Source organism: Dipteris shenzhenensis, chromosome 4 (genome assembly GCF_047967505.1).
Source record: "Dipteris shenzhenensis isolate YYH24624 ecotype China chromosome 4, Dip_SZ_1.0, whole genome shotgun sequence".
Classification (NCBI taxonomy): Eukaryota; Viridiplantae; Streptophyta; class Polypodiopsida; order Gleicheniales; family Dipteridaceae; genus Dipteris; species Dipteris shenzhenensis.
The window spans coordinates 45,223,586-45,235,646 of NC_141599.1; the positions used below are offsets into that span (position 1 = coordinate 45,223,586).

Genomic DNA, 12,061 nt, shown 5'->3' on the forward strand with positions numbered 1-12,061 from the left:
TACTCAACATATAAAACCTATAGCATCTAAAATATGTGAAGGGAAAACCTAAGGCAGGCCAATTGAAGTACCTTTAGCTTGTTTTTTTTGAGTGAGAAAAAAAAAAACACTTTTTTTTTGGGGTGAATTCTCTCTCTCTCTCTCACACACACACTTTTTTTGGCCTGCCATAGGTAGTCTAAGTGAAGGCAATTTAACAAGAAGTGGAAATAGCCATTTTTATTTTCAAAAAATCTAGATTTTTTATTGATCCACTTGCCTCTAGAAATCCTCAGCCCTCTCTCTCTCTCTCTCTCTCTCTCTCATCGCTTTCAATTCATTATCTCCGCCCTGTGTTCAATTCATTATCTCCGCCCTGTGTGTGTGTGTCTTTGTCTCCCTCATCGCTTTCAATGCATCATCTTCGCCCTCTTTCGCTATTTGGATCTTGGGCAGGCCTTATGAATGATTTATTACAATTCACCTTGTTTTTTAAAGTGAAATCTCTCTCTCTCTTTCTCTCTCTCTCTCTCTCTCTCTTTCTCACACACACACACACACACACACACTTTTTTTTGGTGAGAACTCTCTCTCTCTCTCTCTTACACACACTTTTTTTTTTGGGGGGTAAATCCAATAGCATTATATTACATGAAAAGAAGATACATAAGAGAGTCTCCAAAGTGGAGAGTCCGAAACAAGAGATCAAAAACATAAGTAAACCAACTCCAGGCTAGAATGTTGAAGGTCTCCTTGCCGACAAGCATCAGAAATAGATTGGCGCGAGGAGGATGTGAAGAACTCTTTGTGTTTCTCACACACACACACACACACACTTTTTTTAGTGAAATCACACATAGACACACTTGTTTAGTGAAATCACACACACACACACACACACAAAACACAAATGAAGCCCATTTTGTGTGTGGAGATGGTGATGAGAAAACTCTGTTCAAGAAAGGAGGAGGAGATGTTGTGAAAAAGTAGAGCGATGGCTTGCTGCAACAGCAGGCGTCTCCTTGGCTTCCTCGCATCTCCCCATTCTTTCATTCTCCATAGCCTCCTCCCACATCATCATCCTTCTCTCCTTCTTCCTCCCCTTTCATCGAATTTCCCCTCCCCCCCTCCTTTGCCCTTCCGAGGATTTTCTTCCTTTCTGCCTTCCTTGCATCACGCTTACTCCTTTCCATCTCCATCCACCATTCTTAGGGTTCGTGCCTTGCACCCTCTTCGACATCCCGCCTCTGCCCCTTTCCTGCCGCCTCGTCCCTTGGACCAGCAGGTGCGGCATGTCTATGTTGAAGTTATCGATAATGACCTCGACTCGGCGCTTAAAGTCTACAAGCGAAAGATGAACATTTCAAAAATCGAGGCGAAGCTCAAGGAAAAACAGTATTATATTAAGCCCTCTGAACGGCGGAAGCTTGCCAAGCACTATAAGAAGCTCAATCGTGCTAGGAGAGAACTTGGAGAGAAGATTCAGATTGTGAAGCACCGAATGGAGAAAATACGGGAAGTCAGGAGACTCAACAAAGAAGAAAAGCGTGCTAAAGGTATGAGACGACGGCGATGTCGCGTTAAAGTCGCTTATTTAACACTAGATCTATGACTTTCAGTAACTAATACTTGTCTGATTGTTCCGTGTGCTCAGCCGCCGAAGGAATGCAGTCCAAGTAAGGGATTTTCCCTATAAAGGCCAGAAGATGCATCAACTTGTAAAGCCTCCAGAATGCGATCTTTCATATGGGAGTAAGTTGCTGACATTGTTTCGGGTTGCCGAAAGATGACTTGCATTGCAAGGTCTTTTGGAACGATGACGTTAAGAAGGCATATATTTTGCTCTGCAGCTCTTAATGGATTTGACTTTGCCCGACTTTCTACCGTGTTACATGTGTTTAAGTGCAGAATAGTAGATGAAGCATGAAATTAAATTAACTTGTAGACAGGTGAAATGGGTAGTCACCCATAGGACTTGAAGACAAACCTGATCAAATGCAGTCTAACGAATGCTGTTAAAGGACAATTTTTCATCACTTCAGAAAACTCAGTTAAAAACTGCTTCAGGAGAGGATCTGAAGTGTTGTATTTGGGGCAGAGTTAGGGGTCAGAGCCTTCTTGAGTATAACTTTTGTAAACCTAGATCACATTTATCATGTTTAAGTCAAAGCAAATTCAAACAATTCATCTGTGTCTCGGTAGGTTGCTTCGATGAAGACTTTGCTTCATTGACTGTCCATTCTTCTCTCTGCTTTCCTTCTCTCTTCCCCCTCGCATGGGGCAAAGCTAAAAGTAGCTGGCCATCTGATTGAGCTCATGATTGAAATCTGACAAATAGGCAACTCGCATGCTAATTTTCCTCTCCTCCTTTTGGATAAGCGAAGCTCAGGTTTTTCTTAGATTCTCTCTTCAACCAACTGACACGCCCACATTCTGTGCGCATGCATAGGCAAATCAAATGAGATTGTCCAGAATCAGCAAAGAAAAAAAAAGAGTTCTATGCGTCCAAATATCTCAACGCTACCAAATTTTTATAATTATAGCAGCTTTGTACAAATCGTCCTCTCCTTTGTCGGAGTGTGCATCCCACAAGGAGAACTCTTTCTGCAGAGTTGATCATTCAACATTTCTTTTCATCTCTCCAGTGAATGCCAAGATGATTGGCTCTGCTATTGCTGTTAGGTCCCCAGGCCTATTGACCACCTGTACTGAGAAGAAACACCATAAGACCATAGGACATCAGATGTCTTACTTACAACCCAACCGTAGTGGGACTCACTGAGGCAGAGCCATCAAGCAATAAGCTTTGTCGTTCCCATACCACCAACACATGGCGAAGGTTTTAGGGGTTATCGCAATCTCTAAGGGCTCACACATTCATGGCCCTACATGAGCACACAACTGGAGGAGTTTACAGAATATGGGCACAGACCAAGACTTTTTTGAGTTTGGACAGATATTGGTGGACGTGCTCTCGCTTTTGGAAATTCAAAAATGTATTACTGTTTGTTTCTTATTTTTGCCATGTGCAACACTCCGAGGTGTCAGGGTGCTAGTTATTGCTGTCATTGTTGATTGTTTACTCATACCTTGCATTGTTTTTGGTAGCACGTGGTGATAGAGCATGCATCCTAAAGCAATCTGTTCCAGTTAGAATGTAACATGACCTTGGATGGGTTGGTGACAGAAAGTCTTTAGAGAGACCAATGGTAATATATATAAATGTAATGTAAATAGTTGATTGTTTTGATGTGTCATAAGAGTTGGTCAAGGATTTTGTTGTCGAAGTCTTTGATGTTTGGGGTCTGCAACAACTAGAAGGCTCTGAGGCTCCCGGGCACATTAAGATCGGTTATTTCATCAGCCATGCTTGTAAGGGTACGTGCTTAAGGGCAAGGATAAGGTTAGTGAATTAGGAAAAGAACCAAAGGGCCAACATGATTAATGCATGGGAAGGGGATTGGAATTTTAGCAAGTGGCTAAATTTAGTAAGGAGCTTTCTAGGGATTTGGGGCGCCTTCTGTACATGCTTCAGGGGAAATGGTAATGCAGAATTACGTTTAAAGAATTGTGACTCAAAGCTGAGTTGATTAAGTGTGCTACACAGGGTGGTTTGGCAAGGAGGAGAAAGACTCTTGGACACCTTTGGACACCCTTAAGTTTGTTGGAAAGACTGGAGTGTTACAGTCACTGCAAGTAGTATTGTCTTTGTACATGTGGTCATTTGGGCTCTCTAGTGCCTGGGAATGCACTATTGAAGGTCTTAATGCATCTTGCAGTGCACTGATGCAAGTAGCTTCGTCTGCCCTCCAATGGGGGCCTTATATAGGGGGCTGTCAGCGCGGGGGGGGCACAGCACAGAAGCATTTCAGTCTGCATCACAGGGCACTACTTGGTGCAGACCTACAGCCTGTTGGAAAGCACAAGTGAGTGCATAGAAGGGAGCAGAAGACAGAAGCACACCACAAAGGCACATGGCAGTTCAGGAGTTACAGCACATACAGATCCATTTTGGGTGCCTACCTTGCCCTGTGTCTGCTCCAGGTGTGAGTACAGTTTTTGGCAGGTTTTGTACTTGGACCTCCACATCTAGTAATATATTCTTTTGGCTTTACATCTCTGTCAGAGGCTCCCTGTTTGTAAACCCCCAAAGGAGGAGAGCATGGGGGAGTGACACCTGGAGAGAAGAGGGGGCAGGAGACTGCAATGCCCTTCAAAGGGGGTTTTGGCAAGAGAGAAATGACCTTTTAAAAAGAAGTGCCACATTGGGAGAACTTTATTGTAGTGCCCTTCAAAAATAACAAAAGCATCTTAATTAGAAGGAGGACTTCTAAATTACTTTCAAAATATAATTCTAGGCTACCCTCCAGAATGCGGGAGTAGTGATTTTACAGCCCCCCGTTTATGACAATCCCACCCCTAAAGGCAAATTGAAAGATTACAAGGAGGGAGGGGCAACTGTCAAGTTTGAGACTTTCAATGGGATGCAGGACAGATTGAAGGCTTTGATATTCGTGCAACAGTTTGATGCTGCCTACTTAGGTGGACACTTCATAGAATCCTCCAAAGTCCGAAAGGCAGCCACCTTTTTGAAGGACAATGTGCTCCAATGGCGGACCAACCTCCTCTTGCAAGGCAGAGCACCTACCACTTGGGTCGAATTTGAGCAGGTCTTCTCAGCAGCATGGCTTACTATCACTTTTGAGGTGGATATCATGATCGCCTGGTACAGGTGGGATGCTGCAAATTGCAGAAATTTGGAGGACTACAATAAGAAGTTTTGGGAAGCCCTATTGCCAGTGAACTCTTACAGACATGTACCGCTGTCCGAGCAAATTGAAAGATATGGCTGCGGGTTGCCAAAGGAGATTCGGGACTACTGCACGAAGACATATGTCTCAGTTGGTTGAGAATGCTACTACGGCTTATGCACTAATGCAAGGGAAAGTTTCTGGCTTCAAAGGAAGCTCACAGGAGACATCAAGGTCAAAGGGCAGCAAGATGGAATCCCCTAAGAAGTTCAAAAAGTTTTCGCAGCCCATGAAGGCAAAGTTTGTTGGAGGACAGAGGCGAGTACCGACGCACATGTCTGATGAGGAAAAGCAAATTCTCTATGATGCCAACAAGTGTTATATTTGCAAGGAGGAAGGCCACAGGGCTTTTGAATGCCCACATAAGAAGCGGAAGTTCCCTCCTTCTGAGCAGGGTGAGCACAAGGAGGAAAAGAGGACTGATCAGAAGAATAAAAAGCCCAAGCCCACTGTTGGTCTTTTGCCAGACTTGATTGGGGCTGTTCAGAATACAAATGCTATAGAGTTATGTCGGGCATGGGGCAAGATAAGAGACCAGACAGCTCTAATGTTTTTCGATCCGGGAGCCAAGGCCAATTTCATCTCTTCAGAGCTGGCTGGAAAGTTAGGAATAAGGGCAGAAGAGATGGGTCCTTTGTGTGATGCAGATATGGCTTGTCCGGGACTCAGCCAGTCAGCTACTCCGGTGCTAGGCAAGCTGCGGATGCATATTCAGAGCTATGTGGACATAGAAGAGTTCTATATTATGCCATTGAATGGTTGTGATGTGTTACTGGGGATACCTTGGCACTTTCGTGTTGGGGCTATTTTGGATACAGAGAATAAAACAATCACAATCACTCAGTGTGGCAAGACCCACGTTCTGGATGCTAAATTGAAGGGAGAATCCATCCGTGTTGTATTTGCTTCTGCCATTGGCAACGTAATGAAAAAGCATCTTTCAGCGTACTTAGTGTTTGCATCTGAAAAGAAGTCAGTAGAAGAAGAGTTTCATTTTTCTAAGCTAGAAAAACAGCGGACAGATTTTCTTTTTCAGTTTAGGGACTGTTTTTCTCACTCCCTTTCACAGGAGTTGCCCCCTGAAAGGCCAGAAGACCACACGATAGATATAATCCCTGGTAGCAGTCCTACTAATAGACCTCCTTACAGGGTCAGTGCAGCCGAGCAAGAGGAAATTATGAACCAAGTCAAGGACTTGCTGAAGAAGGTGTAAGAAATCCTAGATTTACTATATTTAGAAATGTGCTAAGAAACAGAAAGGAGACTGAAATAGCAGAGAACAAGGAATATTTATATTGCTTGAGTGTCTGTAGTGTGTCATCCATACAATTTGTCTCTTCCATAGAATGTCTCTTGTGAAGGGTTGTGCCTCATAGGAAGTGTCCCATTGAAAGGGCATACCCTTCCACAAGTGTCCATTCATCAAACCATCCATAAGTCTAGATATAGAGAAAGGAATACATCACAGATTGTGACATCCCCTCCCACTCAAAATAAGACCCTGGTGGAGATAATAAACTGATGTAGAAAATATCACGGTAAATATTGAAAATACTGCTGTAAAATGTCAAGGTATTGCTGTAAGTCTTCATCAGATTGTCAAGTAGCGTCTGAGTCGTCGAGATCTCGCCAAAGAACAAGGAATTTTGTGATAAGTTGATGTCGAGTCTCTCGCTGTCGATGGTCCAGAATGCGCTCAGGAATAAGGAGAACGTAATCGTCTTCGATTTCTAGGACATAATCACTTGTAGGAGGAATTGCTTCATCGCTTGGAATGTACGTCTTTAGCCAAGAAATATGAAATGTCGGATGGATTTTACCCCATGATGGTGGTAATTCCAATTTGTAACTTAAAGGTGAATTTTTCTTGACGATCTGGAAAGGTCCATAGTATCTTGGTCGCAACTTAGGAAACACAGACTTAACCATCTTATAGTGATGTGGGGCTACAAATAATAGCACCATGTCACCAATGTCAAATTCCAGGTGACGTCTATGTTTGTTGGCAGACCGTTGATACCGCTCTTGCGCTTTTCGCATATGTCCCTGACTTGGAGGAGAATGTCGTGCATTTCTTGAACCAGTTGATCAGCTAGGGCCACTCGATGTTGAAGTATAAAATTCGTTGGTACAATTGGAGTGTGTCCATAAGCTGCTTGGAATGGAGTCATGCTGATGGCACTATGGAAAGAGTTATTATAAGCAAACTCAAGGAGTGGTAGATACTCTTCCCAAGCTGCTAGGCGTGACTAAATATAATGTCAAAGCATTTCTTCCAGAACTTGGTTGACTCTTTCAGTCTGGCCATTTGATTCTGGGTGGTAGGCTGAACTGAACAGTAGAGTTGTACCCAAAGATTCGAACAGTGAAATCCAAAAGTGACTGGTAAACTTAGGATCTCTGTCGGATATGATAGTCTTGGGCAATCCATGGTGTTGGAAGATGTGCTGTATGAAGAGTTTGGCTATGTCCGGAGCCTGTGCACTGCTTTTGCAAGCAAGAAAGTGTGCCATTTTGGACAATCGATCAACAATTACCATAATCTGAGTGTTACCTCGGGAGGATCGTGGTAGTGTTGTAATGAGATCCATGGAAATACTTTCCCACCTTTCAGTTGGCACTGGAAGAGGCTGAAGAAGTCGTGTTGGAAGTTGTCGGCTTGCTTTCATTTGTTGACAAGATAAGCAAGATGTAACCATTTTGATGACGTTGCTTTTCATCTGAGGCCAGTAATATGTTGCACTGAGTAACTTATAAGTCTTGTTGATGCTTGGATGGGCAGCATAAGGAACTACATGATGCTCTTTTAACAAAAGACGTCAAACATCCTTGTCATGTGGTACATAGACGCGATCTTGATAATACAGAAGGTCATCCGTATAAGAATAGGATGAGAAAATCTTCTGTTTGGAAGTCGAAGGTTGATCTTTTGAAAGAACTTGTACTGCTGTGCCGAAGTCTTTATCATTGAAATACTTCCCTTTGAATGAATTCGGAACATCCACAGATAATGTAGAGATTACCATAGCTGATGCTAGAGTTACCCTGCTGAGAGCATCTGCAACTACATTGCGTAGTCTTGGAATGTACTCAATGGTCATGTGAAAGTTGCCAGAAACTCAACCCAACGTGCTTGTTGAGCGTTCATGACTGGTTGAGTAAAGATATACTTTAGAGAGTAATGGTCTGTCTTGACCACCGAGTCGGCTCCCATGAGATAATGTTTCCAAGAGTGATAAGCATGTAGAATGGCAAGAAACTCCTTATCATAAACCGGGCATCGTGTTTGGATATCGGAATATTTATGGTTGTCAAAAGCAATAACTCTACCTTCTTGCATCAAGACTGCTCTTGTAGCGATGTCGGAAGCGTCGGTCATGACCTCAAATGGAAGGTTTGGGTCAACAATAGCCATAACTGTTGTGGTGGTGAGTGCTTGCTTGAGTTGTTGGAAACTATACTCTGTTTTGGGAAGCCACTGAAAAATTGCTGTGCTTTTCAATAATTCGGACATAGGAGCTGCGATTTCGGAAAATTGATAGACCTTTGTATGGTAGAAGTTTGCCAATTTGAGAAAAGAGCGGACATCATGAACATTCTTAGAAGTAGGCTAGTTTCGGATCACCTTGACCTTCTTGGGATCCACAGAGATGCCTTGAGCTGAAATAACATGTTCCAAATATTCGAGTTGGGTCTTGAAGAACTCACTCTTCTTAATGTTGATGTAGAGAGAATTTGCGTGGAGAACTTCAAAAACTTTGTGAAGATGTTGTTTGTGCTCATGTAGGGATTTGCTGAAGACGAGGATGTCATCGAGGTAAACGATGACGAACTTATCGAGGAAAGGCCTGAAGATGTCGTTCATTAGTGTCATGAATGTGGCCGGGGCATTGTTTAACCCAAAAGGCATGACCAAACATTCATAGTGTCCATACTTTGTTCGAAAAGCTGTCTTGTACTCATCGCCTTCTCGTATGCGAATTTGATGATAACCTGAGCGAAGATCAATCTTTGAGAATTGTGTGGCATGTAGAAGTTGATCGAAGAGGTCATCGATGCGAGGCAATGGATACTTGTTTTTGATAGTGAGCTTGTTGAGGGCGCGGTAGTTGATGCAGAGGCGCATTGACTTATTCTTTTTTTTCCACAAGTAGTATAGGAGATCCGAAAGGACTGTGACTGGGCCGAATGTGACCTTTGTCGAGTAGTTCGGTCACTTGTCTTTGGATTTCTTCATTTTGAGTGTAAGAAACCCGATAAGGAGGTTTCGACGGTGGATTATTGCTGGGAATAAGTTCGATTGGGTGATCCACTGGTCGTCGGGGTGGTAACTGCTCTGGCAATTCCTGTGGAAAAATATCCAAGTAGGGCTGGAAAAAAGGTTGGTTGAGGTATTCAGGAGGATCCTTTGTTGGTGTCTCCTCTACTGCCGTAACTAACAGAAGTGAAGTCTTTACTTGACATTTACGAACCCACTTCTTTACTTGTAGGGCAGAGGCAACTGGGATTGAAGGAGAGTCCCTAGAACCAATTAGCTCAATAAGTTTTCCCTGGTGGACAAACTGGATAGTATGGCTGCGAAAATTGATTGATGGATCATAGTCGTAGAGCCACTGTTGTCCAAGTATGACATCGTACCGAGAAAGAGGCATGATGTCGAAGTTCAACTTGTTCGTATAATGTTGGATGCGAAAAGACAAGTTTTTGATCCTGGTGTTGCAGAAGAAGGTAGTTCCATTTGCGAGTTCAATCTGATAGTCTATGGGACTAGGACTGGTGGTCAACCGAAGTTTGTCGACCATAGAACGAGCTAGGAAGTTATGAGAGCAGCCACTGTCGATGAGGATAGTGACTATTGTTCCATGAATTGATCCTTGGACACAAAGTACTTGAGTAGCTAGGGAAGGTGCGAGGTTGTTGGCAAGGCTCATGTGGATGGTATTTGCCATTCGAACAGCTTTGCCTTTCTTGTCTTGTGCTGGGGTAGCATCTTCTGTTTGGGAAGTGCTATGTTTCATATTGGAATTTTGCTTTGGTCGCTTGGGACAATCGAACCATCTATGGTCGCATGTACAGATGGTACAAAGTATGGTACAAAGTCCTTTTGTGCCGGGGTTGTTCTTTTTGTCAGTGGCCACACCTTTATGTTGGGGATGACGGTGATGACCTTGTGAAGAAGAAGAGGGGAGATCCTTGGAGGAGTACTTCTGTTGGAATCCAGCATATGATTTCTGAGACTTGTGAGGATCTTGAGACTGTCGCTGACCTTGATTATTCGAGTTTTTTCTAAACTTGGGGTTATCTTGAGGGTGAGCACCTTTGGCCATAGTAGAGTTCCGTGTTCTATTAGCACTCTGCTTCCGTGTGTTTTGGAAATCAGTAATGTGCTCTGCGTAAGCAATAGCGCCAGCTGTGGTGGTGATGTTTGCTTTGAGGACATCAATGCGTAACGAGGGATTTAGGTCTGAGATGAAAGCATGAAGGCGATCATCATCAGTTAAACCATCAATCTCCAGCACCAATGTGGTGAACTGAGAGATGTAGGAAGACAGGGAGCCTGTTTGCTCCAACTGTCAGAGTTTTGAACGTGCTTGGAAGTCCGCATTGGCAGGTAAGAACTGCTTACGGAGCATGTGTTCAAAACGTTTCTAAGTAAACACACTTTTGCCGTCCTTTAAGCATCGTTATCACCATAGGAAAGCTGTATCCTTGAGGAGGGAGGTTGCCAAGGCAATCTTGTTGCCTTCAGTGAGGTCAACAGTATCAAAGTACATGTGTAGTTTTGCGAGCCATTGGTCAACTGTTTGGCGATTTCATTGACCAGTATAGGCTTCCAGAAGTTTAATGTCAAGTCTTTTAGTTTTGGAAGCTTGGAGTAAGCGGTAGAGGGCACGGAGTTCAGTGTTTTCTACCTTTGGTGGGAATGAGTCCACATAGTCGTCTGGTTGCGTCACGTCATCCTCTGTATGTGTGGTATTGCGAGAATCTTGGAGTTGTTGGACTTTCTGGACCAAGTCGGAGATGTTGTCCCGAAGTTGGGAAATTTAAAGTTGAAGTAGTGCTTCGCCTTGTAAGTTGACTTCAGGAGTCTTTTTTGGACTTGAGTCGCTTATCTCCGGAGAGGCTACACGCGAGCGTCGCGACATATCGGAGATCCCTGTGAGAAAAGCATGAACCTGCGCTCTAGTTTGTACCATTCTTGGAATAAGATTCGGGCTGCTCTTTGAGGTTGCTCATGTTGGAGGGGGCAGGAGAAGTAGGATGGAACCAGCCGTGGAAATCTGGTAAAGGAGGTCTTGTCTGAGGTAACATTGGTGATGCCGAAATGGGTGTTATTGCTCGTGAGAGTACAGGGGTAGGTTGCAGAGTCCACGGATTTGAGAAGGGAAAAGGAGCTGTTGTCAGAAGTGAAGGATATCCATGAGAAGGAGTGCCTTCGGAGTGTAAATACTGTCTTGGGGAAGGTACAACCTGTATAGGAGGATATCTGGGAGCTGAAGGAGGTGGAGAGTACCTTGGAGATGCTGAAGCTGAGGGGTAAAAGTCTCTCCAAAGATGGATAGCAAACTCGTGAGGAATATCGGGTTCTAGGTATCTACGTGTCTCGTGGAACACAACCTGGAGTGTGCTGAGGAAGTAATGTAACTAAGGTGCCTCACGCAGAAGGTATAGAATGTGTTCCAAGTCACTGGAAGGGCACGTGACACAGAAGACCCACGATGCAAAAGCTCCGAAATGGGCTGGTTGTGCAATCTGAACACGATATTGTGTGGTAGATGATGCCTGAGGTGTCCTTGAAGGGACGGGGGAATTACTAGGGGTTTCCATGCTTTAAGGAGGAGGCTTTCATTTGCTGTAATTTGAAAATGAGCGTCAAATAACAATATGAAAGAGAATCCTTAGAAATAGAATGGAAAGAATCCACCTGGCATTAATTTAATCTGCCAATTAGTTGCATAGAAAAGGTTTGCAGATCACTGTCCGGAGGTCCATGTTGCTGTCGTTGCAAGTCCACGTGGATGTGTGAACAAGAAATAGGTGCCTGGTAGACTTTCGAGGAAGATAGGGGCGTTGGCAGAGGCTGGGTGCAGAAAAGGGCAGATTGCGTGGAACCAAACACACTTTCCCTGTGTTGAATTCAGAGGCAAGTACCTGTGGGTTGCGAGAAGCAGATCTGGGCCTGGCTGGTCAGAATTGGAAGGCAGCAAAAGAGCCACTGTTCTCAGGCTAGAAAGGTGGCGTGATGAGCAGCTGGGGTCTGGTTGGTTTGA

General features: G+C 43.9%; 1 protein-coding gene across 1 annotated transcript; it reads left to right on the forward strand.

The window, feature by feature from the left end:
• Window positions 1–889: 889 nt before the first annotated feature.
• Window positions 890–2,221, forward strand: LOC147902941 (Ribosomal protein S21 family protein). The gene is made up of 2 exons (XM_087373646.1): window positions 890–1,535; window positions 1,634–2,221. Exons 1-2 carry the CDS (start codon window positions 974–976, stop codon window positions 1,657–1,659), a joined length of 588 nt encoding a protein of 195 aa, XP_087229772.1. The 5' UTR covers window positions 890–973; the 3' UTR covers window positions 1,660–2,221.
• The last annotated feature ends 9,840 nt before the right edge of the window (window positions 2,222–12,061 follow it).